Source organism: Chenopodium quinoa, unplaced genomic scaffold (assembly GCF_001683475.1).
Source record: "Chenopodium quinoa cultivar QQ74 unplaced genomic scaffold, ASM168347v1, whole genome shotgun sequence".
NCBI lineage: Eukaryota > Viridiplantae > Streptophyta > Magnoliopsida > Caryophyllales > Amaranthaceae > Chenopodium > Chenopodium quinoa.
Window position 1 is genome coordinate 5,221,379 of NW_018743292.1, and position 25,184 is coordinate 5,246,562.

Sequence of the window (25,184 nt, forward strand, 5' to 3'; positions counted from 1 at the left end):
AAACCATAATGACACAAACTTGAAAACATGGAGCATTTTATTTTACACTGAAGACAGCCAGCCTTACAAAGATTGCAATACGACATATGGACTGGAGTACTTCATTTCATTAACTGCCCTTATACAATTAGTTACAGTGCTACACAACTCTAATGATCCAAAATAAAAATACATGTACAAAAAGAAAACAGCAGTTTCCTTGAAGCATTATACTAGTTCTATGGATTATTAAAATGGTGGTCAGTACCGGAACCATATACCAAACATCAAACTTAAAATCTGTCTAACTCAGAAAAAACCCTACTGCTATTTGATGTTACAACGTAAGGTACCTCACCCCTTTCGTAAGACTGGCACAATGCAGAAGCATGTAGACTCCTTTGTCCTTTCTTGTAGATCCTAAGGCTGAACAGGCACTGCAGGATACCAAAACAAAAGCTTGAGATTTTCTCAGGGGCCATAGAACTTTAGTCATAGATAAGCGACCATTGAGATATCCAGCATTCTGAACAATTTGATCAATTTCCACTCTTTGCAAAGCAATCTTCATTTAAACTGCTCCAACAAACATTTGTCGTGTTCTTCCAGTACACAGCCATAAACACAATACATTCAGGAAAGGTAACTGTACAGTGAAGCAACACTCTTATTCAGAAGCTCCACCTATCTAGCTGAAGCTTGGCTTCACCCATGTCTTTTTGCGCTTTCTTTCTTCGATAAAATATCGGGCAATCACGACTGAAGGAAAAGGAAAAGACAATATGAGGGATGCTATAATATCTACAAGTCAGTCAAGAGAAGCATCAGAGCAACATGACAATGATAGCTTGAAAAGGACCCATGTACATCAGGTTAGTGTTTGACAAGTGATGGGCTTCAAAGGTCAGAATAACCAAGTTATTAGAGGAGGGGGGAGGGCGGGAGGGGGGGGGGGGGTGGGTGAGGGTAGGAGAAAGCCAAAAGCATCAGAGGCATAACAGCTCAGACCTTGTACAAAGCACATCCTGGTGAAGGGAACCCTGGCACTCCTGGCATTGTGTCCATAGCTTCCCAAAAAGTGTTTCAAAATCGGACACTGTAAGGAAACAACATTTTCTGACAGTAAGCACCCTAAAGTTAAAAGAACATGCTAAAAGGATACATAGATATTTTACATACCATTAGCTACAGTCTTGCAATAAAGTTCAGCTTCCCTTCCCTTGCAATGTGAGCAAAGGGTTTTGTTGGAGCCACTAGTTCAATATCAAAGTAAATATGTCAAAAAAGGAATCAATATACTGAAGTTGCTCATACACACACACGCGCACCAAAAAAAAAAAAAAAAAAAAAAAAAAGAGAGAGAGAGAGAGAGAGAGAGAGAAAGGAAGAGTGCATATAGTCAGAAACGAAAGTCAAGGGTCAAATTTTGTAACAGGATGTGTGATGGGCTAAAACAACTTTAAAGATGCAAATTTGACGATCATGCAATATGGCATAGCCAAGCCAATTTTTTTTGTGGGGGGGGGGGGGGGGGGGGGTGGGGGGTTGGGAGTTGAAGCTATAGTAAGCATGTTTGCACTAGCAATTATCAGCCTACACAGAAGATAGAACCACTAAAATTTTCCTGGGCTCACTGCTCATCTTGCAGACTAATAGGATGAATTGAGATTCCAGTCAGTACCAGGTATCCTAATGCCTCCCTTCAACCAGACTGAAAATAAATCGCTGTACAACAAACTTCACCAATAAAAATCACCGCCACACAATACATTTGATGTACCTAGCTCCACATAGTCCATAATATCCTGCCCAGCATCTGACCCACATCAAATCAAATACAGAGAATCCTTTTTTTCCACCCATGGGAGTGAGAGAGGTCACACAGGAGACATTTTAAACAAAGTCTGATTAAGAAAAGGGAAAACAGGATGTGGCAAAACAATACCTAATCACTGCTTTGCAGCCAATGCACGTGAGTTGTTTCTTGGCAAATTTCATGATGCCACTATTTGAAGGAGTAGATATGGAAATAGATCTAGTGTGACTTCCATGAAGCAACTCTCTGCTTGCGTTTTTCAAAATTGGTTCAAAGATCCTCAATATGGGCTACAAAATTAGCAAATCCATCAGACGCAAGTTCATGAATGATATAAGATTTGACAGTAAAAACGAATCAAACTTAAGCATAACTTACTTTGGTAATTTGATTTTCAAGGTAATATTGAGGGTCTATTGGTATATTATTTTCCAGCACATAGATTGGATCCTCTGACTTTTCATATGCCTGAAAATAATATTCATCAATTTGAAATCCTGCAATTTAGAGCCTACAATCTACATAAACAACAGAGGAGCAACAAATTACCTTGGCACCTTTGGCAGCTTTTACTATGACATAAGGTACTCTATCACCAACATTGGGAGCAGTGGCAGCATCTCGCTGTCAAATTTAAGAGGAAAAGAGATTAGATATTTCAAATATTTTATTTTGGAAGTCTAATCCTAAGAAGATGAACCATCTCAGCTGACTTATATCCGCATTCAGAAGAAATGAACATGACTGATAAAATGTCAATGATTCAGAAAAGTGTATGTGTTTTAAATAGAAAGCACTCAATAAGAGTATAAGCTTAGCAAAAGAGTAACACGGACAAATGGTCATGTGATGTGCAGACTGAATCACTGAACTCTCATATATTCCCTCACTGATAAATCTCAATCTGATTTCCATTTATAAAGTCAACCAAAACACAGAAAAAATTGATCTTATTCAGTTGTTCTAGACAATGAGGAGTAAAATAATTAACGTGACATCATGTCTCTTCAAAATCTATGTATATGATAGTTTAATACTTCCTCTGTTAAACTTAAATTAGAAAGATGCGTGCTTCTAATAAGCGTATACCAAGATGGAAAGATCAAAATTAAGTAGGCTTGTCATCTATAAAAAGAGGGGAAGATGTAAGGTGATAATCATGATAAATGATCAAAACATGAAATAAGGAAATAGATGCCCTAATGACGAGGTGGGAAGAAATTAGAATGGGAAATAAGAAGGCCTATGGGATGGACTTGAATCCATGCACTTTCCAGAACCTCCTCCTATCAGTATCGGTCACACGAAAGAGTTCATTTTTCTTGATATTTATATATCTCAACAGCCATGGGAGGACCCAAACAGGATCTTTTTGCTGTCAACTATTATCATTAGCTACTGTTAATATAAGAGATAACTTGCAAGGATGCTAAGTCACTAAAATTCTATGGCACCCCTGAGGACAAGATCATAATATTATAAAAGATTACACACCTTGCGCATGCGTTCAGCAAGTTCAACATGAGCTGCTTTTACTTCATAATTTTCTCCTGTTTTTGTCAGACCCTAAAAGAAACAGATATTAGCTTCAGCAGACAGAAAGATTATGAGAACTTTCAGAAGATACTAAAATAAAAAAAAAATAGAGTAGGCAAGCTTCATGGAAAATATCATAGCAGATTACAGTTGAATCATGCTTTCCCACCTTTGTAATGACCAATAATGACAGATCTAGACGATTCATTAAAAGATCTGAGATGGTATTCTTCACAAACTGGACAGCTCCGGGTACATCTCTATCAATAAGAATCTTATGCAGGCATTCATTAACCAAGTTTTTAACCAGCAAGCAATTGTCTCTCCTAACTGTTTCAATACCTGTCAATGAATAGATAAATGGGGCAACAAGAAATTCAGCTAAGTTGCAACCACATGTAGGAAACTTCAAGAAAGACTAAATAGGAAATCCCAGATTTCACCTTTAGTATCCATCTTATCATATTTGTCAGGGTTCGTCCAGTAAAGACCAGCATACCTCTTCTTGCTAATCAGCAAATATGGAAAATAAACCTTCTCAAACTCTAGTTTGATGGGCTGCAAATGACATACACAAAAATTTCTAAGAACAAACAGCAATACAAGAGACAACAGAAAGAAATTACAGTAATGAAGTAGTTTTGTAGCATAGTATTCAACGTACTCAGCTTTCAACAAACCACTGAAAATATGAAGTTTTAACTTTATCACTCCATTTTATGTTAATAGTTTAACACATCATTAAAATGAGAGTATTGGCTTATAGCTTGTGCCTTTAAGGCTGCTAAAAAGGAATAGAAAATTTTAGCTGCTTTTGATGAATAGAATAAGTAATGTTAAAAAATATAAGAAAACAGAAAGAAAAGTACAACTAGACTAAACTTTATAAACAGATATGCCTCACACTTGCGGCAATTTCTCTAGTCAGTCAATGCCTCTACCTGAAAGCAAGGGAGAATTTGGCTTTGTAACTTTCTTTGCAAGAGAAGTGGGTTCTGGAGATGCTTCCAATTGATAAAAAATTCTCAATATTTTTTTCCTATAATTGTTTTAGGGTAGAGATAGGATAAAGGAGAGCCCTGTAGGAAATTAAAAAAAGATAAAGCCGCTAAAAATTAGATATTAACGATTTTTTTTCCAGTTTCGCTATACATAGCCCTGCATTAAATAAATTTCCTAAAATGTTATTAATTTATAAGTTCACGAAAAAAACACGCATTAATCAATGTTATTTATCTTTAATTAAGGCTTGATGTTTCTACTTTTAGCAAATTTCTAGCGTTGTACACCAAGTGAGCAAACGTAAAATTGAAAGTTTCATAGTTCAAGTCTCTTTTTGCAGGGAAACCTGTCAATATGTATGTAGTTTATTCAGTCAGGACCAAGATTGTGTGAATGAAGGGGCTTATCAATTCCAAAACCAAGGAACTTGCCTACCACAATACAGAATCACAAATGTGAGTGTTCAAAAATAAAGTACATATACAAATTAAAATACCACTTTAGTTTTGAGAGTCAAAAATTATAACGCTGCCTCTGACCCCAAATATCTTCTTGTAAGCTTTTGGCATGGAGATCAAGAAAGTGATTAAATTTGAATTCAAATCATGCAGGTGGATGGAGAAAAAGTAGTTAAAAAACCGTTTGAACTGTGAGAGAAAAATATGTTGGTGTGATGGAGAGAAAAAGGTTACAGGTGAAATTTGGGCTCTTTTTTCTCCTCTCTTTTTTTTTTTAAAAAAAAAAATAGAAAATTAAGGTCACGAAGATCTTTTGAGGACATCCCAAAAATGACGACAGATCTTAGGGGACAGAGGGAGACAGGGAGCGCAACATGTAAATAATCATGATTTCCAAATATCCAAAAAATATAAAGGAACTGTTCTTGACACTATACATGAAAAATTATTAATAATACCTTTGTGAAAGTGCCACTTATATAGTCAGCAGCTACCCTTCCTAATTTCATTGCTTCTTCAACAGTAGAAGCACCAAATTGTACCATAACTGAATCTGTGTCTCCATAGATAATCTGAGTTGACAAGATGCAACTATATAAGATTGCATATTAGAAAGAGAAAGAAGTCCAATGAACAATTACAAGCTCAAAAAATTTGTTAATCACAAGAAAAAACATTTTATTGAACATAAGACCCGAAATTTCAACAAAGAAAAATTGTAGCATAATCTGTGACATCAATTCAGAAAATAATTATTTCCCCTACTTCGAAATATAGGGTGTTTAAGGTTGTAGTCTATGTTACATGAAAATGGGTACGAGTATCTGATATGGATATGGAGCCGAGTGTCCAATACATCATTTTCAACATGTTAGGACACGGGGACACCGTCTTAACTTTGGATCAGAGGGTAAGTAAATGCCACATAATGTCAAAATATTATAACTTAACATGAACCTAAGCCTCTTCACTTAACATGGTGACCATACAGATGTATATATACCTCGCATATTTTACTCCCATGATAGTGTTTACAAAAAATGACTTCAAGAAGAGCTGTAATTAGACTGGTTACCTCAGCATTATGCTCATAACCTCCAACAACAGTAAATTTGTCTTCCACAAGCTTTTTTGTATGTTCAATCATTTGGCGACCTATATAATGGAAGAAACCTCATAAGCACAGATAAGCGAAAAATGATCTCCTATACAGTACATATTGAAAGAAGGAAATCAACAGAAACACAACCAAATGCCTAATTTAAAAATAAAATCCAGAAAAATAACAGAATCCACAAGCATTATGGCTCCGCACCATAGCCCTATGTCTTTTGAGTCCCATAGACAGGCAACACTTGGGTCCTGTCACCAATATTTATAGCTTCAACATCTATGAAAAAAGTCATAGAGGAAGCAAGCATAAAGCCGAAAAAAAAAAGGAGTCAAGGAGAGAGTTCTAATAAATATTGGAAATGAATTTTATTAGCATGGAAGCCAACAAATACACCATCCGACCATTGGTACATTCTCAAAATAGCTAAAAGATTTGCTACTGGGCATCTTGCTCAGTTCTACTACAAAATTAAATATTGACCTATTGTCCTCCAATAGTCCCATTAGTTGTTGTGGGGTAGCAAAAGTGTATGCATCTCCAAATTCCACTAGCATCCAATTGGAACAAACTCTATGCAATTACAAGGGTAAGGCGCAAGACTGAGAATATATCTAAACATTCCATACCATTCTTAGGTTGCCCCCTAAAAAAAGTTCAACCACTCCATACCATGCTTAGGTTGCCCCCTAAAAGAAACACTTGGGTCAAAATATGGTATGCTATTACATTCAAGAAAAATTAGACAAAACCATCTTCACCACTTCCCCTTAAAAGTCGTTATTCTAATCATTTCTCTGATCCTGCATTTCCATTTCTCATCTGAAAATCTAAATGAGACATTGCAAGAAAATCTTAAACACAAGTTCATGCATAAATAATTTATTACCATAGCTTGTGACACTCGAAGAGATCTCTAAACATGGTAACTGGCCAACAGAGGCTCCTGTAAACCCATAAACTGAATTTGCGCTTATCTGAAAGAGAGAAAAAAATAATAAGAAGAAGAAGAAGCATAAAATGACCAATAATAAGAGCCATAAATTTTTTATCAAGATATAAGGACTGAAAACTGCATGTACTGTGAAAGACATTTTTCAAAAATTATAATAATTTATTAATGTATAAACAACCAGCAGCAGTTCGCAGCAGCTAATCCTAAGCAGCATAGATTTTGTTAGAAGGACAAGCAAACCTTCAAAGCCAGCTGACGACCATCTAGGACAGCCTTCACCAGAGGATCTTTAGCTTCCTGTGGTCGAACAACATGATCATTAGTAAATAAAAAGAATATTGCATAAGCATTTAACAGGGACAAGAAACAAACAGAGAATTTTAATCAAGCTTAGAGAAGAGGGACACCTTTAAATCTGCTTTAGCCCTTTTCCGAGCAGTTATGAGCTCTTCAAGAATTTCTGGAAGTATTCCCTAATGTAATGAATATATATCAGATTTTTATAATGCCTATAATTTGAAGTATTTCAGGTCAAGACTTAAAACAGACCCAAAGACATTAAACGCATAAGGAAAACAAGATTACCTTCTGAAGTTCTGGCTTGACAAAGGTTTCGCCAGAAGGAGTTTTGTTAACACATTCTGGAGGTATGTTGAGTTTACGAATGTCTTCTGGTGTAACCTTAACAATCAAAAGTATAGAAATCAAGTTCAAGAAGCAAGTTGAATTCTATATACTATGACTTAAATTTTTATTTTAAAAACAAATTGAAGATATATGGGTGTAAGGAAAAGGTGGACGGGTATTAAAATAAGGTAGATAAAGTAAGAGAGATAGTGTAAAGGTACAAATATTGTGCGGCAAGAGGGGTAAGATAGTAAGGGGTAAAGTAGAAGTGGGTAGGACCTCTAAAAAAATGATAAATATGATCACAAGACCTATGATGCCTGATTTTCAACAAATCAAATTTACCAGTGTACAATAGCACAAATTATATGCCATCATAATAGATGGATATAGTGAAGCAAAATCCAATGTTGCAATTGGCTTCTCATAAAACCCTGCTCTAGCCTCTAGCACCTGCATCACATAGAACAAGAAAAAGGAATATTTCAAGACTAGCAGTCAAAAGAAAATTTGTTGACAAGATTATAGCTGACAAAAGAAGAAAAAAATATATATTCAAAAACTTTGCATTCTGACAAAATTTGTGATGTTCCTGAAATTCACCCAAATTCCATTGTCAAATTCCAAGGCACAAAAAAGATACTTGTCCATTTGTTGTTTATCCATATAAAGAACTTATCTTAAATGTATAAATAGCCTGTCCAATCAGATCAGAGAGCATTCATATAATCACATGGATCAAACAAGCTTACAAAGAAAAACTTACAGTTGCTCCTTCATAAGTTCCTTGCTCAGATCCGGCATGTTTGGCATTCGGTATAACAAGATTCTTCTGTTTTGCTTTCCTCAGAAGTTGAGAAAGAACCTGCAGTATAGTAAAACAAAGAATTAACTCTAGCATGAGATTGGACAAAATTATTTTGGCATATATCTATAAACATATAACCTTAATACTTTGTCCCCTGGAGAGGAGAAAAGATATAGGAACTCCTGTCACTCTGGCCATTTCAACATAATTGTAAATGAACATCAGCTTGTCCATCAATCGCTGAGGAAGGTATGCATCCTGAAAATCGTCAAAGACACCATATCTACCATGTTAATGAATGTGTTGCCAGTAACCTCTCATAATAACTATACTGACAAATCAAGAACCTGAGGACAGATTTGTGCATAAGGAGCGAGGAAAATTGAAAAACATTGTACAAATATATTACATAGTTGAATATTGATAATGTGTTTGGGAACCAAACTTAGTTTTTAAGCCAGTTGTTGGAAAGAAAGATCATGGGAAAAAATTGAATAAATTGAGCAAATCATATTCTCAACTATTTAAAACCCTACTTTCCCTAAAAGAACAAATCAAACAAGCGATTTCTGTAGATTTCTATAAATTTAGTTTTCTGCAGATTATTATAGTTTTAATGCTTTTACATTTCATCATATTACAGGCAGAACCCTAATTCTAATAATTTTAAAGACACCTTATGCAAACAAACCTTCCCAACATATGTCTGTCTGCTTATGTGAACACAGGCGCAGAGGCGTACCTTTAAACAGTAAACAGCAAGACGCCTCCTAGTTTCTGCATTCCCATTTTGTAGGTCAGATATTATTGAATGGTGAACATCCTCTTTCTGCAAAGATAATGATGCCGGATGCATTATTTAAAAATACAAAGTTGTAAAATGGAATAATTTTGCGATTCAACCAAGAAAGATCAATGCATAATCAGAACAAGAAGTTCGAAGTTCCCATGTGCAATTTTTTTAAAATAGGGCAATTGCTAAATGTAGCCTTAAGGGGCTATGAATAAGAAGCTAAAAGTAGATACACAAATAATTTATAACACCAAACTAATCGTAATAAATAGAAAATTTACAACAAAATACCAGTTTTGGAGATAGTATACTTAATGCTCATCCATAGCGCTCAACACATTGAAACACAATGCATCACTTAGTGCATAATCCCAGTAATTTAACACAATAACGTGGATATTACTAATATAACATGGATATTACTAATATTACTAATATGCAGCACAAATGCTTCTTATAAATAAATAAAAATAACAAGAAAAAGATTTTTTTTTATTTTTTTTAAAAAAAAAATAATATTTACCTGCTCGCCAAGAAAATGTGCTGATACAGAATTTAAAGAATATGAACTTAATTTGTAGTCTCTTTGCATAGCCTGCAGCAGAAGATTTTACACGATTATACAACCAAAGCAAGTGTCAAGTTTAGCAGAAAAGGACAAAGCAATACCTGAAGCAAATCAAATTGTAGTCTCCCCTCAATCGCAACTTCCTTGCTTTCCCTTATTCCGTACTGCCTATAAAACAACAAAATGTCTATAGTCATATATTTCATTCAAATTTGAAATCCTAAAAAAGGCAAATAATCAGAATAAGAGCAGATGATATGCCACTTGGGCCACTCAATGATCCTCAAAGTCTCAAACTAACAAACTAAAGCTGCCTCAACAATATCTTCACTGGCAAATAAGCTAATTTAACTTATCACACACGGATTACATAATCAGTAACTCAATATATCTTCCACTACCATAAGATATAGAATGAACAAACCAGACTCTTGTTCTCCAGATCATTTTTACTACCCCACTTACCCTGATATTAAATTATTCTTGCCAAATTTTTTTCTATCCAGCTAGAGACCAAAGAAAACTTCTCTCAAGACAAAGCTTACACCTATAATAGATGTAACTGTTGTAAGATTTTTTTCTGGCCTGCTTTAGTTTTTCTAAAGGACGGAGATTGAAACATAGCTTTTAAGTGTCCAAGGCCCTAAAAGAGAGGAGGGGGCATTTAAGTGATTTATATGAGGATGGAGATCAAATTTTTTTAACATCTACACTTTTGTCCTAACAATTATCCTGCAAATCTCTGTGCTTTTCAACATACAAAGTATAATGCAACGAGAAGCACAATTATGCACCAATGCCCCCTATGTGATAAGGAGACAAATGACAAGATGGTTTGCAAGTAAAGGCATCAAAGAATGTAGAACATAATTACAAACACAAACTTCAAGAGCTGTTTATATCCGGTGGTTTCAAATAGATAATATCCTGGGTACTATACCATAGTGGATGCTGAAAATAATTGTTAATTGCTGGAAACACACAGGTCACTACTAATATGATTTCTGTAACCATGCACTTCTTAGAATGTTTGGTGAACGTAGAAGGACACGCAAACAATATGGATGGAAGAAGTATTATAGAAAAATACAGAATACCTCAAAATAAATATTTGCCTTGAGAATCCAAAATGGAATAACATGCAAAATTGCAAACAATATAACAGCAGGAATATTGCACAAAAATACTAAATTCTCAAAACAGAATTTTCACCTTGAAGAAAATGTCGTATCTTTAACACGAACCCTGCTGCTCCTTATACGACCAAGGATAGGAAACTCAGCAATTCCCAGTGCAGTTGCTCTCTGTCATTAAACCAAGGTCATGCGTCTTAACGAAGGCCTTTAAAGTTTAAACAAACACAACCAGCTAGGTAATGAAAGAAAATTCCAGAGCTTTATGGCAATTCCTATGGCATCACATGCACACTGACGACATATGTAAGTCCATCCATACATCCATCTGTCCGTCAATGTCACTAGAGAACTTGCGAAGACGGAGAAGAGATTTACCTGGATAAGATATGGTAAATCAAAATTGCAGATGTTGTATCCAATAATTATGTCAGGATCTACTTCTCGAATCAAATCCTGCAAATTGAGCATAGTAAACTGAAATCACGTAGCAAAAGAACTCGGGATGTAATCATATTGACACATGATGCCCATTTATATTGAAACAGAAGTATAATATAAGCTAACACTAACGCAACATTTATAAAGCAGGTAACTCTCATAAAACGCACTGATTGACTTTGTTCACTCCACACTTTCTTTCAAATAGCAACCAGTAAAGAAACACAAAGTAGAAAAGAATTTCAGCCTAATTCAAATCATATATACCTCACAATACCAACACAAACTAGCAAAATGCAATCCACATTTAAGGTAACCCCAGTATTTACAGCTCATGTCACTCAGATCCTTCAGAAGTGTGAAACTTATTAGCAATACCTTGCAAGAATGTCACAAGTTTCCAGTACCTTTCCATCACTCCTCAAGGAATTGTGCCCAAAGTGTTCAAATTCAACATATGTAACAGATTCAAAGCTAAAAGAGGATCTTTTATACTTCCCACCATTATAGGAAAAAAGGGCAGGGATACTACTGTAATCAGAGATACAGAATTTTATCATTAATAGAGCTAGTAAGGTGATATCCTATAATTAGGAAAACTATTCAGACAGATAACAAATAATGCAACCACCAACTGATAAAGAACAAAAAATTATACTTAAACAGCTTTACCCTCCAAGCAAGCAATACTTCTTTCTCACTGTCAAAGGACATAACATCAACTCCAACAATAGGAGCACATGACTTAAGGGTCATGACATTTTGAACAAGTGGCTTATCTTCACCTTGTACTGTTACCAAATTCGCCACCTGACAATATAAGAAAAACTCTTGACTTAGCTTACAGAACAGGCAAGGTCAAGCCACCAACTATAAGTGGTTCTAGAATAGGTTGGCAAGTAAATAATATGTTTCACCTGGATAACAGGATCATGAGTGGGCTCAGGAAAAAGACCTTTGCGGCCAGCACACTCAATGTCAAAACTGAGAATGCGAAATGGAGCCATCTTTGAGAATTCTCCTTCTGGTTCATGGCTAATCAAGTCCGAATATCTAATAGCACAGTCAAGGAAATCCACGATAAAAGAAAAGTAAATAAATCTGCCTTTAGTTCTCAAATTATGTCCCCCCATATCAAATGAGGAGAGTAATTGACGAATATAGTTCATAAAACAAACTTATCATAAACTCACAACTCCACAAGCGGGGAAAAGAAAATTTAAATAAAGAGGATACAAGCAATCAAATTCCAGCTGGCAAGAGGACAAATTCTTGACAGTCGCCCTATATTTTCCAACAGGAACCTCAATCCAGTTCCCACCAACAATATTACAATCAATCATGAAACGGAGAGCAAAGAGGACATTGCTTTCATATGTCATGAAACTCTTGGTTCCAAGGCCATCAATCTGTATGCCTCGATCAAGAATCCCTGGCATTTACAACACAACACAACACAAATTAACCTACACATGACTGTAATTCAATAAATTTGTAGAAGGAAACAAGCAAAAGAGTATTTGACCCATCACTCCAGCAATAAGTCAAAACCTAATAAAATAGATTGTCAGACCGCAACAAAAGAAATCATTCGCTCTGTCATAATTCATATACATGAATTACTATTGTTCTTTCCATGTTCCTTCAAAATCCCTTACATTTCTTTCCCATCTTTTTCTTAGAAAGAGGGTGAGAGGATGAGAGAGGACAGCCGAAAAAAAAAAAATTACCACGACAAGTAGCAACCATAGAAGGCAATGCAACCACAATTTTCAGAAAAGGATGAGAGCTTTGCTGTTGATAGTACATTATGCTCCTTTTCTGCACTAACTGAATACGTCGAACAAATTGGGGAACCTTAGTGTTCCTATTTGCCTCCCTCATTCGCGCCTAAAACACAGAAAAATTGATGTGTCAATTTAACCACCATGGCTGTATAGAGTAGATGGTTTCATATACCAGCCCACATGACTCCTGGGGGCATAAACTGTCAGCAGTGTTAAAATGAAAAGCCGCTAATGAAGGCAAAACGTAATACCTCCAGGATTTGATGAAAATGGGATATATCGTCTGGACCCATCCCTGAAGGGCAACTTATGTAAAAGTAGGGTTCAAATCCATGAACATTGCAGCAAACGCTGTGCCCTATTTGGTAAGCACAAAAAAATCCTTAAATTAGACTCACATAAATAATTCAACTGTCTGATATCAGACACCAAGAGTGCAAACATAATGATAAGTCCTTCAGGCCATAAAAGAGGGGAGGAGGGACTGGGGATATAATCTGGCTCTACAAATCACATGATATATACTGACAAAATAATCAGGCTCCATCAAAAACAACAAAATACATAGATTGACAATATTATCTGCTCAGTGAGGAACTGAGGAACCATGTAGGAAACAGACAGCTCCACTATATTCTACTTGTTATTCTAACAGACATCTCCATTATTTTCTAAACTTGTTATTCTGCAATACTTCCCACTTCGAGCATATCCAAATGATATGTGTGACAGCAATGACCACATGACTTGTGCAGAGTATTTCACTTGGAAGCAATGTGAATGGCCATGTTTTAGTAAGAACTAAGAAGTGACCCAAAACTTAGCATTCACTGGAATGGAAAATTTCCGAGCACATAACTCATAGAGCAAGTAATTTTCTCAACCAAATCAAGTTGAAATACAACAAGAAGCAGCAAGCTTACAGATAAGTAGAAAACCACTTGGTAGCTTTCATACATTGAAATAGAGCATGCTATAGGCACATCATATAGTGTTTTTCTTCATCAAGTTAAAGTCTAGTACAACTTTCCATAGCATGCTACCATTAAGTGCCACTTCAAAACAAAAAGGAGGATATCTTTATAGCCCTTGGGATCCAAAGTATGACCATAAAAAATCAACAGAAAACTAAAAACAAACACAACCCAGCAACTCAAACATTCATTTTTTTAAATGGTTGAAATTTAGATCTTAACTTCCAATTTTATGTCGTTTTCTCCTTGCAGTCACTTTTACATGGATTCTCCGTTTCTCCTAAGGCACCCTTATTTCGATTGTTCAGAGGGCAATTGCAAAGCTTACTGAATGCTAGCATGACAACTGACCATAAAGATTCAAACTTTGGAAAGGGTGAATACAACACAAAAGACTATACCAAACTCAGACACTAAAACTAAGTTCGGAGTATTTAATTAGGAAACAAATTGCCAAAATATATAGCACTTCCAATTGTATCTTCTAAGACGATGTATCATTTTACATTTTACCATTGTACACCAATCAAGCAAACCAAAGAAATGCATGTTCAAGCAAAAAGATTTTTCTTTTAACAAAATTTTACTCTTTTCAGTAACCAAAATAAAGAAACAGCACATTTGCAATCAGAAAAACAAAAAGGTAAAAAATAAAAAAAAAAAAAGTGAGAGAGTAATTAACCTTCACGAGTTACCCCAAAAATCCGAATAATCGCAGCAGAACCACTCCGATTAGGCAAAAACTCCTTATGACATTCTCCAATCACATAATCAATCTCCAATTGCTGAAAAACTACAAAACAACAAACCCTAAAAATCAAATCCACCCCCAAAATCACAAAAACCCTCCCCAAAACCCTAAAATTCCATCAAAAAAATAAATTACCAACACTCTGAGACTGCGATTTGTATGATTGAGAAAGCTCAGGCCGAGCCCACTTAGAAAGACGAGCAAGCTTAGCAGAACGCTCATCAATGTCGCGAAGAATTTGGGACTCTTCGTCAATGAGGTCGTCTTGTAAGTAAAAATCTTCATCGAAGTCGTCTTCTTCCGTCGTAGCAAGGTGTTTTGGCGGCGCCGGTGACGGTTGTTGCGGCGGCGCTTGGCGTTTCCTGGAATTCCCGCCGTTCATGGCTGCAACTGTAGTTTGAGAGGTTACGAGAGATTGAAGAATTTCCCGCCAATTTTTATGGTTTTAAGCGCCCAATTTTTGTTTTTGTAAGTTGGGCTTCTGCATATATACCGGCAAGGCGGTCATCAACCCTCTTCATTTTTTTGTTTGGTTTATCATGTTTTATTCAACTTATTATACCGTATGAAGTGTATGTAAGTAGACCTTTACACTTTATGAGTAAATCTATTTTACTCGTACAACTTTTATTTCTTAATTTATTCTTATGCAAAATCTATCATGGCAATTTTGAAGTTAATTCTACACTAGGCATGTCATGTCATGTGTAGGGAGTGTTAATAACATCGTAGGGAGTGTTAATAAGTGTTCATAATAAGATGTACTCTATATGTGTCGTGTCATCTCACTTAAACACGGAGAATGATATTAACAAGTGTTTAAGTATTGTCTATATGACGTGACATGCATCACCTCTTTAGTCTAACACGTATTAATTGTTAGTGATGACAAAGTGCGTTAACTTGCTTTACAATTTGGATGAAACTGATACATGTGACATCTCTTATCTTTTGGAAATTCGGGGAAATTCGACAATTCGGAGGTAATTTTAACACCTATACGATCCTAAAGGTGGGTCGGGATAGAGTGCAACGGGCATTGCTAATTTTAGACATCATTTTTGTAATACAAATATACAATGTACTTTGTCTTCTAGTTTATGTATGATTCCCTATAATTAGCTTTTTCAAAAACAAAAAATAAAAAATAAAAATATATATATATATACGGAAAGGTTCCGCTGAAAACAGAGATTATGGTGAAAACTAAAAACAAGCAATCTTAGCCATTGAATGTTCACTAGATAATCTGATGGTGTGAAACAACCCAGAGGTCACTATATACAAAAATAAGGTAATTATATCAACTTATATTAATTTTGATGACATTTACACCGAGGTCACTATATATAGAAATAAGGTAACTATATTAATTTTTACAATATTTACTTAGAGGTCACTATATACAAAAATAGGGTAATTATATCATTATCGACCACATTTACATAAAGGTCACTATATATAAAAATAAGGCAACTATATCAATTTTGACCACATTTATACAGAGGTCACTATGTATAAAAATAACGAAAGTCACTGTATATAAAAATAAGGTAATTATATCAATTTTGACAACATTGACCACATTTATATAGAAGTCACTATTTACAAAAATAAGGTAACTATCAATTTTGACCACATTTACACAAAGGTCACTCCCCAATCTCCTACACTTCGCTTCCATATACCGACTCTTTATCTCCAAATCCTTGACATACATCTTCTTCCTTTCTCTTGATCTCATCGCGGCATCTCTATTTCTCAATTGTCTTAAACAACAACCATCTCACATTGTTACACAATCTTCACAACAGAGCCAATTCAATAATAAATGCTCAATTCCAATAGCAAACTTATGTTGCCACAAGTAACAGGAAATCGCAAAATGTTGCCACAACTCATTTCATCCACCATCAAATAAACCATGATAATTAGTAAACAGTTTCAGATCAAGGTATCAAAATGTTCCAAACAAGTAACACCGTTTCTTCATTGTATTTGCAACAATTACTATCCTAATTATTCCAGCAATTCCTACAGCTATGAATTTATCTTTATACAATAAGCATCCAAAATTAAAATTCGTTCTTAATCTTCAATTACTTCCGCATTTATACTCTGACAACATAGATCCAACAATCATATTATTGAAATGCAAACAATATTATATTGAAATCAATGAAGCAGAAAGATAATAAAACTAAGGAGATTAACGATAATAGGTAGAAAAAACTTAGAGTAACATTACTCCAAAATTCATGTTTTTCAAAATGTATCAATTCATGACACGAAAAACTTAGTACCTAAATCACTCCAATAGCCATGAAACAGCTAATTGATCGACGAATTAAGAATTAACAAAACGAAACAAAACGATAATAAGAAATGAAATTCGTTTTCTGGAAACAAATTATCCCAGTCGATAATGAAACTAAAGTCGAAACTCAAAAATACAAATCAAATCAATAATTTCCAAAAAAAAAAACGAGCAAAATTAATAAATCAAACAAAAATCAGAAACGAAGAACTCAAAAATAAAAAACGAAGTACTTACCTTTCCATTTCGTAACCAAGTTCAGTAAGATTCGATTGTTCGTTGCTTCGTTTCATTCGGATTTTACTTCGAATTGTTGCAAAAATCTAGGGTTTCATTGATGAAATGTTAGCTTCAATTGTTCGATTTGGCTTGTTTTTTGCAAGTTTATGAACAATGTTAGCAAAATTTAGGCGAAAATCGCAAGAAATTCTCATTGACATTTTAACAAACACTTAGCAGACAATTGGTAGACCGACCTCGAACAAAGGCTTTAGCAGCATTTTCTCTCATCAAAGGATCGTTTTGAGAACGAATGCGAGAGAAATATGTGAGAATTATCGCTCATTAAGCCTCGATAAACATTCGCATTCTTCGAATTTCGACTCGTCTGCTCACTCGACCAAGAATTTCCAAATTTATATTCTAATCAAGATTAGAATTGAAACAGCGAAATTTTGATTTTAAAATTGATAAAGAAAGAAGATGAAGATGATATCAAACCAGAGGAAGATCGGAGATTGGAGCTCAAACCTGTTGGAAATTCAGCCAGAAATTGTGAATTCTTTAGAAAGAGAATGAGAAGAACTTAGAGAGAGGAGAGAGAAAAAGGACCTGAGAAGGAGATAGAATGTTGGCATAACTTTTTTTCCTCTAATCTCAGCTGTTGATTTTTATGGACGGTGAAGATTGTCCCTTTTCAGTTTTCAGATTTAATCTTGTTTTCACGTAATTCTCTTCACACACACACACACACACACACACACACACACACACACACACACACACACACACATATATATATATATATATATATATATATATATATAACCTCATTAAACATGCCTGATGTACTTAGAAGCTTGGAAGGTAATGATAAGACTAATTAATTATTCAATCAATTTATAGAGCTTGGTCTTATTGTGTTTATTTTAGAATTGACAGCTTAACTGTGACAGTGGAGACGCAATGTGTGCAAGGAAATACATGGTTTGTTTTTAAATTTTCAATATCAACCAACGAAGAGTCTTGTAAGTTGTAACACATTGCTGTTTTCACATGATTACACCTCTGCTCGAGAAAATAGTACAGATTACCCCTGTTATTTCAATCTTCCCATACAATAAAAGAATTCAAACTTCAAGAATTTTGACCTTTCATGGAAATTTATGTAATACCATTTGCTTCAGGCAACAAAGCAATAAAAGAATGTACAGTATGTATTAATCACATTCTTCAGAACAGTATATACTAACCAATTGCAGTAAGCAAACTTTATTCCTGGGCTTGGGTGTAACCGTGTAATTGTGTAAATGCTTGAGAAGTTAATTCTGGTAATGGTTTCCATTCTGATTTTACCAAGTGGGTTCTGGGTCAAAAATTGGAGAATCTGGATCAAATTTAGCAACTGAGTACAGTATTTGGGATTCAAAACAGGTCCTGCCAAAGCCGCTAAGTCGGTGAGTCTGGACTTGTCAGATACCAAGTGATTCAGGGTCTGAAACCAGGTATGTATCTGAGATTTTTGCTCACCCCTACTTAAACTCCTAGATAAATACCTCTTATGTACTGCACTATAGTTTCGAAGAAAGAGTTTTAAGTAAAACAGCGCAGATCCTTCCTGAAACTTTCTGTAATACATCAATGATCAGATTGATATTCAGCAAGTTCTCTTGTCATGTACCTGAAAGCATTAGTTACAAAGTTAGAACAACTGATTTTTGGAAAACTGAAAGTTATTCTTTACAATAAAATATTGTAGGTATCCAATTTTTCAAGTTGTTTTATTACCCACATTTGTTTGTTCATGCACAGATAATCAGACCCTTAGGACAGCTCCTCGTGTTGGCTGGTGATACATGAAGACCAAACACCTCTAAGTCATCGTGGCGTGGTATCAACATATGCAATCAGAAATTCACAATGGTATTTGCAAATTTTGCAATTACATACAACCAAAATAAGATTATACAATAGCAACCAAGGAGGAGAACTGATTGCAAAATACAGTCTTCATATTTTAAGTAAAATCATGATTGCAAGGCCTGGTACAATCAGATCTTCTACTAGAGTCAAAGCTAGCCGTTGTAACATAAATGACAAAGCTTCAAAAAAAAAAAAAAAAAAAATCACTGAAATTGCTGCTAATATATTCATTAAGACTAGCAATTCAAATACTTTTTCAATTGCAAGAAACTTTCTCCTCCGCCTATCTGGTTTTAGAACTGAAAAAAGAAACAAAGCTAATAATAGCATAATCAAAATTACCTCTTGTGCAATTTAGAATTTATAGCCAATTTGTAACATCAAGTGCCGATAGTAGCGACCTCGGAATAGTCTTTGCCACAGAAAACGCAGGGAGGCAAACCAGTTCATTTGTAGTTGCTCCTGGACAAGCCTTCAGAGAGCAAACCGAAAGTCAGTACATTAACTAATCCATATTTATTTTTTTGTTTATAGAGAATTGCATAAAATTCAGCACACAATACTCCCTTCGGTTTTTTTATTTTTTATTTTTTTTATTTTTATTTTTTATTTTTTTTTTTTAAAAAAAAAGTGCTACTCTTTCCTAAAGCAGCCCTTTTTTTTTCTTTCTAAGTGCTACACATCCCCAATTTGGACACTTCCTGCAATTATCCCTCTCCTCCCTTATGTTTGGATAGCAATAGTGAAAGGAAAGGGAGGGGAAGGAAAAAGAGGAAAAACGGAGGTGAGGGGAGGGAGAAAGCAACCTTCTATTTTCCTTCCAAATCTCTCCAACAATGGAGGGATATGGTTTATTAAAATGGGAAGGAGAATGGATCCCTCCACTTCCTTTCCCTTCCCTTGCCCTATGACTTATCCAAATAAGGGATATTATATCCCTCACTTTCCTTTCCCTCTATTTCCCACCAAATCTTCCTATCCAAACATATTAGTCCTCACTACTACATCCTTAATTATTTCCCTCCCTCATGGTCCCCTCTCCTAATTTCTTTATTATTTCTCTCCTCTCACATCCTCCCATTTTTGAATAAAACTATTAACTCACTATCACTCTCACAATATTTAAATCTCGAACAAATTTCATTTGCATAATGGTTTAATCAACCTAAATAAGGCTCGTAATACTTTGTGCCAACCCTAGTGTAGCACAGTAGCACTTCAAAAAGTAACAGTACAATATAAAGCCTTGTCATGGGTGAAAGAAATATATAATTGTTTCATGTTGGCAAGATTTATCAACCATATTAATTAACTCACCATCTCACCAGGCATCTTTGCATACCACGAGATACTGGACGAATGAAGGACGGATCTCGTTGAGCATAAAGCACACCCACCTGAATCAAGATTATATCATACAGAAGCAGCTTTAATTTAATAAATTCTCAGGAGTAATGCATAGAATCAGAACACAAGTGACTAAAATGGAGCCAAAAAGAATGACTCAAGAGTAAGCCACACTGAAGAACATATTGACTCCCTAACCCCCACCATAGATGGGAGTGTCTTTGTAAGGCGTTGTGGATGTTAACATTGTGTATCATGTCCATCGTGTTTTCCAAATGAAAAAAATAATTCGACAATCTCCAAGTAGAATCATTTTTTTCATCCTCAAGGCTGCAAAATGGGTTTGTGAAAGCTTATGTCATTAAAATAAGGATGGAACTGAAGATACCTCTAACAATGCTACAGCTGAAGGATCATCAAAGATTTCAAGGCTGCAATCAGCAAAATAGTTAAGCTGCATTAACAAATAACAAAAAGTTTGGTAAGGCTCTGCTTTATATGAGAACAAAGGCAGCAAATAGATGTTCTTCAGCAATAGAACGCACAATGATTGCTTAGATAAAGGATAAAATAAATAAGATAAAAGCTGCATCATGCATGAATTGGAAGAGAAGAGGACTGATTGCAGAAGGAACTGTTCAAGAAATCCTCTTTAAAGACCTTACAATCAGATTAAGCGTATACATAAGCTTACACTGTAACACACATTATAGTTAATGATGCAATAGTTCTAGACTAGAACAAAATATCACCTCACTAGAGTCACTACCTTAAATTTTCCAACAGATGCCCTAAAGAAGTTCAACAGCAACTACAATGAGATGAAATCTATGCTTTGAATTAACATAGCTTGAACAGAAACAAGATAAAAATGAAGATGAACTTTGTTTTGGCAAACTGGAATAACAGAAATTAAAAGAAAAGCACAAGAATTTGAGAGCATTGTTCTCTCCCATAATACAAAAGGAAAATGTAACGAACTCACTCAATTGCTTCCTCTTCAAGCTAATCCTAGCCAACTACTAATGCAATACCCAAACAGCTCCTCTCCATTAGGCCAAATCATCAAAACTTAGTAATTTACTTTTAAATTATGTCTGATTCTTATTCTACAGCATAAAGGCATACGTGATAGTATGATACAACCATCAATGCTGGTGCACAAAGGTCATTAAAAGTCTGGCTAGACAACCTCAAGGTCCTCAACTGTAAAATCAGAATAAAGCTTTTCATTTAAACCTTAATTTATGCATCTACACAATTACACAGGCAGATGGAAAGCAGAGCATAGTCAAGTAAAACATTCCAAGAAGAGAAGATTGACACCCTAACTAGGTCAGCGTGTAAATGATCTAAAGCTATAACCCTGGAGAATAAGATAGACATTGGAATGTATCAACAAGACAAAATTGAAGAAACATAAAACAGAATTCAAACCATCAGCTCACCAAACTACCAAAGTAAGCTATCACCTATGGCAACCTGAGAATTTCAATATTTTCATCGCTCAACCATGCTATGAAACAGAGAAATTATGGATAACAAGAAGACAGAGGATTACCCCAAATTCAGTATTAACCAATGACTGCACGAAATCCATTAGTTGAACCTTTGCCCACTGCAAACGAAGACTTGGATCATCTGTGCGCGGAGGATGCCTCCAAGGAGCACCAAAACGTAATTTATCTTTTGGTATCTTTCCATTGAGTGCATCAAGAGCGAATTTTTGTAGAAGTGACAAAGCTTTGTCCATGGCTGGATTCACCACAGTAATCTACAGATCAACAATAAAAGAAACCTAATAAATTGCAGAACACAAGGACAATTATGAAGCCATAACACTACTCATGAGAAGAAATCACGATTCCTCAACAAGAAGTACAACCACTAAGAAGCATAAATATCTGTGCGGCTTCTTTATTAAAAATATTAGATGGAATATCCCAAATATTCATCTGGGATAGAAGGAGCAATTGGCAATTTGTCATCAGCAAAGATTACATAATAATTTCCTGCAACAAATTTCATAAGATATACGAAGTACTTTGTATAGTTTAATGTCACTATGTCATAATATCGTACAAAATGTTTACAGATGGAATAGACCCTAACCCCAGAGATGTCCTAATGCTAACATAAAATATCAGAGCTCTCCCCCAACCAAAAGCTACCAGTCACACTTGCATGACCCTTTTGAAAAATTCTAAGTAGAGAATTATAATTGAATCCATAACAAACCAACAAAACCTACCTGTAGATATGCCAAATATGCATCCACTATGTCCTCAAAGGTGCTGCGTTTATGATCTATCATGCTGCAGAAAAAAGAAGGCATAATCAGCAAAAGCATCAAATTGAAAATAGCCTCAAATGACAATCAAAGGAATTATAGAGAACAGATCGGCAGAAGAAACATCAAACCATACTTGAGATATCGGTCGCTTTCTTTGAGTGCGTGAAGTTCGAATAAATGCCGTGAGTTTGCACCAAGCACTTCAGTAACTATTGTCCACTGAAAAGTACAACATGGGTTAGCAGAATTAACACTTAAAACAAAAAACGGGGGAATGAATGGCAATATGGCAATCTTGAGGTCCCTTTCAAAGACTAATTAGTAACATAACTTATAAATATAATAATATATTAAAAACTTCCTAGCATAGAGCATACACATACACTAAACAGAGAGAGCTTAAGCAGTGATTCCTCACCTCTGAGCCACTGAAGTAGTCAGGAACCATATGTAATTTGCCTTCATTGGGCATCCAACCAAAGGTCTACAATTCAAAACACAATATTATCAACATATAAGATATATGCAGACATACAAGTATAGGCAAAAAGAGAGAGAAACTGAATATTGTTTTCTATGTCCCATCAGGCTTTGTAAGCCATATTTTCTTACATATTCTCATTAGCCATTAGACACATAGATGCACACTCAATCTTTAAGTATTAACAACTTTCCATACCTACTGCTAGAAACCAACCCTTGATAAGTTTATACAAAGTATCATGTAAAGCCTCTGTTGGATAATTATGTTCAGAACCTCGTTGATTGGAAGGGAAAGGTTACGATTACAACACTCTCAAAAGTCATACATAAAATGCCTATCGGAAAAGAAGTAATCAAGCAACAAAGGATGAAAAGAGTTGGAAAATATATGTAACAACATTCGAATTTTACTATGGGGCAAGTCAGACACAAACCATATCCATCCCCTAACACGGCATAATATCTTATTATTGGCTGAACTAATTATAAATTATACTTTGGTGTACATGCATTCATTTTTGAAGGCTTATTTATAAATTAAGGTGTCGTTGTGAAGAGAGACATATATTTCAAATTGAAATCTAACTGAAACACAATTTCTAGAGTACTAGAGTAACTGAACTCCAGTCCTGGACTTATCAGATACATTTCTTTTAGGTTCTTTCTATTTCTTTTCAGTGTTTGGAGGGCAGGAGTGGCACAAGATGACCATAAATAATTCAATCAAGATTTTATATCCTTCTTTTTTTTTTTTTTTTTTTTTTTTTTTTTTGACAAGAAGATTTTATATCCACTGAAAAGGTGGACAGTGATACAAGACATCCCTTAAAAATTTGAATTTCAATAGCTTCTTACAGCTTCATGTACAACATAAAATCATGGCCTGTGCAATCAAGAAACACCTAATAATAATAATTATAACAATGAATAAATAAGCAATAGAAAAATCATATGACCTAAGAAAATTGAAAGTACATGAAGAAGTAACAAGATCCAGTTCTTACCTCACGGGATATAAAAATGTCTGGAAACCCAAAATCGATGTAAGCATGATACGAATAGTAGCTGAAAGGTACCACGATTATTAGATTGTAAAACATACAGCAGACCATAAGCAACTAGAAGGCACAATATCGCAATAGATAGAACTGCTTAATCACTATTTTGCAAAATCAAGAGATAAAAGGTAGAAAACATGTTTAAGCAGTATACTATGGCCTTGTTCTATTTAATCTTGTCAAAATTAGTTGCGGAATAATAAGTTATGAGTTGACGTGAGTTCAAAAGGAAACTATATAGGTGCCAGAGGCATCATCACTTGGCTAAACGACAGACTTTTTATGAGATTAAACTATTGAAATTACAAGGCAAAGGCAAAAATTATCTAATTGTTTCGTGAGGATGTCTGCCGAATGTCAAAAGAAGGTAGAGTGGGGAACTCTCTGCCTGCTAAGAATCGTACATAGCCTCAAGCCATTGACTTCTTATATATATCCAGTGGATCAGCTAGGTTGTGTGATCCTGAGACTCTGAGAGTACAAAGGCTGATAACTGTACATGGGACATTTTTTGAGAAGATGGAACAGGACCTTAGCTATCCAAGGAGGGGGAATTTACAACTAGAATCAACAACTTACAAAATTGGAATAGATAACTAGAAAATTGAGATTGATTTAATAATGACTGAGGAGGTCTGAGATATTAATGATGATAGACACAAGACGTTACACAAAGGTCACTTTACCCATCACAAAACTATAATTAACATTCACTTTCTAATAACCAGTCACCTTATTAAACAATAAGTGATAAGAAGACACCACTTACCTATCAGATGTTACAAAAATGATGGGAAGACACATC

At 35.0% G+C, this 25,184-nt stretch overlaps 2 protein-coding genes across 8 annotated transcripts in view; both read right to left on the reverse strand.

Moving 5' to 3' along the window:
- Positions 1 to 19: 19 nt before the first annotated feature.
- On the reverse strand, positions 20 to 15,274 carry LOC110736603 (DNA polymerase delta catalytic subunit-like). The gene is made up of 30 exons (XM_021916865.1): positions 14,875 to 15,274; positions 14,671 to 14,781; positions 13,266 to 13,372; positions 12,958 to 13,117; positions 12,464 to 12,659; positions 12,145 to 12,280; positions 11,900 to 12,037; positions 11,165 to 11,242; positions 10,866 to 10,957; positions 9,755 to 9,821; positions 9,609 to 9,680; positions 9,035 to 9,121; positions 8,431 to 8,550; positions 8,251 to 8,349; positions 7,830 to 7,937; positions 7,443 to 7,538; positions 7,265 to 7,330; positions 7,098 to 7,154; positions 6,792 to 6,879; positions 5,867 to 5,946; positions 5,250 to 5,363; positions 3,775 to 3,889; positions 3,501 to 3,673; positions 3,290 to 3,361; positions 2,345 to 2,419; positions 2,174 to 2,263; positions 1,925 to 2,085; positions 1,159 to 1,232; positions 988 to 1,075; positions 20 to 738 (listed from the first exon to the last, which is right to left on the reverse strand). The coding sequence occupies exons 1-30, from the start codon at positions 15,119 to 15,121 to the stop codon at positions 651 to 653; spliced, it is 3,255 nt and encodes a 1,084-aa protein (XP_021772557.1). The 5' UTR covers positions 15,122 to 15,274; the 3' UTR covers positions 20 to 650.
- Positions 15,275 to 18,267: 2,993 nt separating this feature from the next.
- Positions 18,268 to 25,184, reverse strand: part of LOC110736606 — a 9,190-nt gene continuing 2,273 nt past the window's right edge. Inside the window, exons 3-13 of one of the 7 annotated variants that reach the window (XR_002514258.1) lie at positions 25,149 to 25,184; positions 24,326 to 24,386; positions 23,257 to 23,322; positions 22,972 to 23,057; positions 22,797 to 22,860; positions 22,107 to 22,319; positions 20,934 to 20,999; positions 20,516 to 20,595; positions 19,541 to 19,670; positions 19,068 to 19,121; positions 18,268 to 18,956 (exon numbers count right to left, since the gene is read on the reverse strand). The exon at positions 25,149 to 25,184 is cut by the window's right edge and continues 125 nt beyond it. Coding sequence is in view for 1 of the 7 variants with exons in the window: in XM_021916869.1 (XP_021772561.1) it covers positions 19,553 to 19,670; positions 20,516 to 20,595; positions 20,934 to 20,999; positions 22,107 to 22,319; positions 22,797 to 22,860; positions 22,972 to 23,057; positions 23,257 to 23,322; positions 24,326 to 24,386; positions 25,149 to 25,184 (790 nt within the window). In the remaining 6 variants the exon portion in view is untranslated. Of the gene's footprint in view, positions 18,957 to 19,063; positions 19,671 to 20,515; positions 20,596 to 20,933; positions 21,000 to 22,106; positions 22,320 to 22,796; positions 22,861 to 22,971; positions 23,058 to 23,256; positions 23,323 to 24,325; positions 24,387 to 25,148 lie in introns of all 7 variants that reach the window. The other 6 variants (XR_002514260.1, XR_002514259.1, XR_002514256.1 and 3 more) reach the window with 6 other exon arrangements.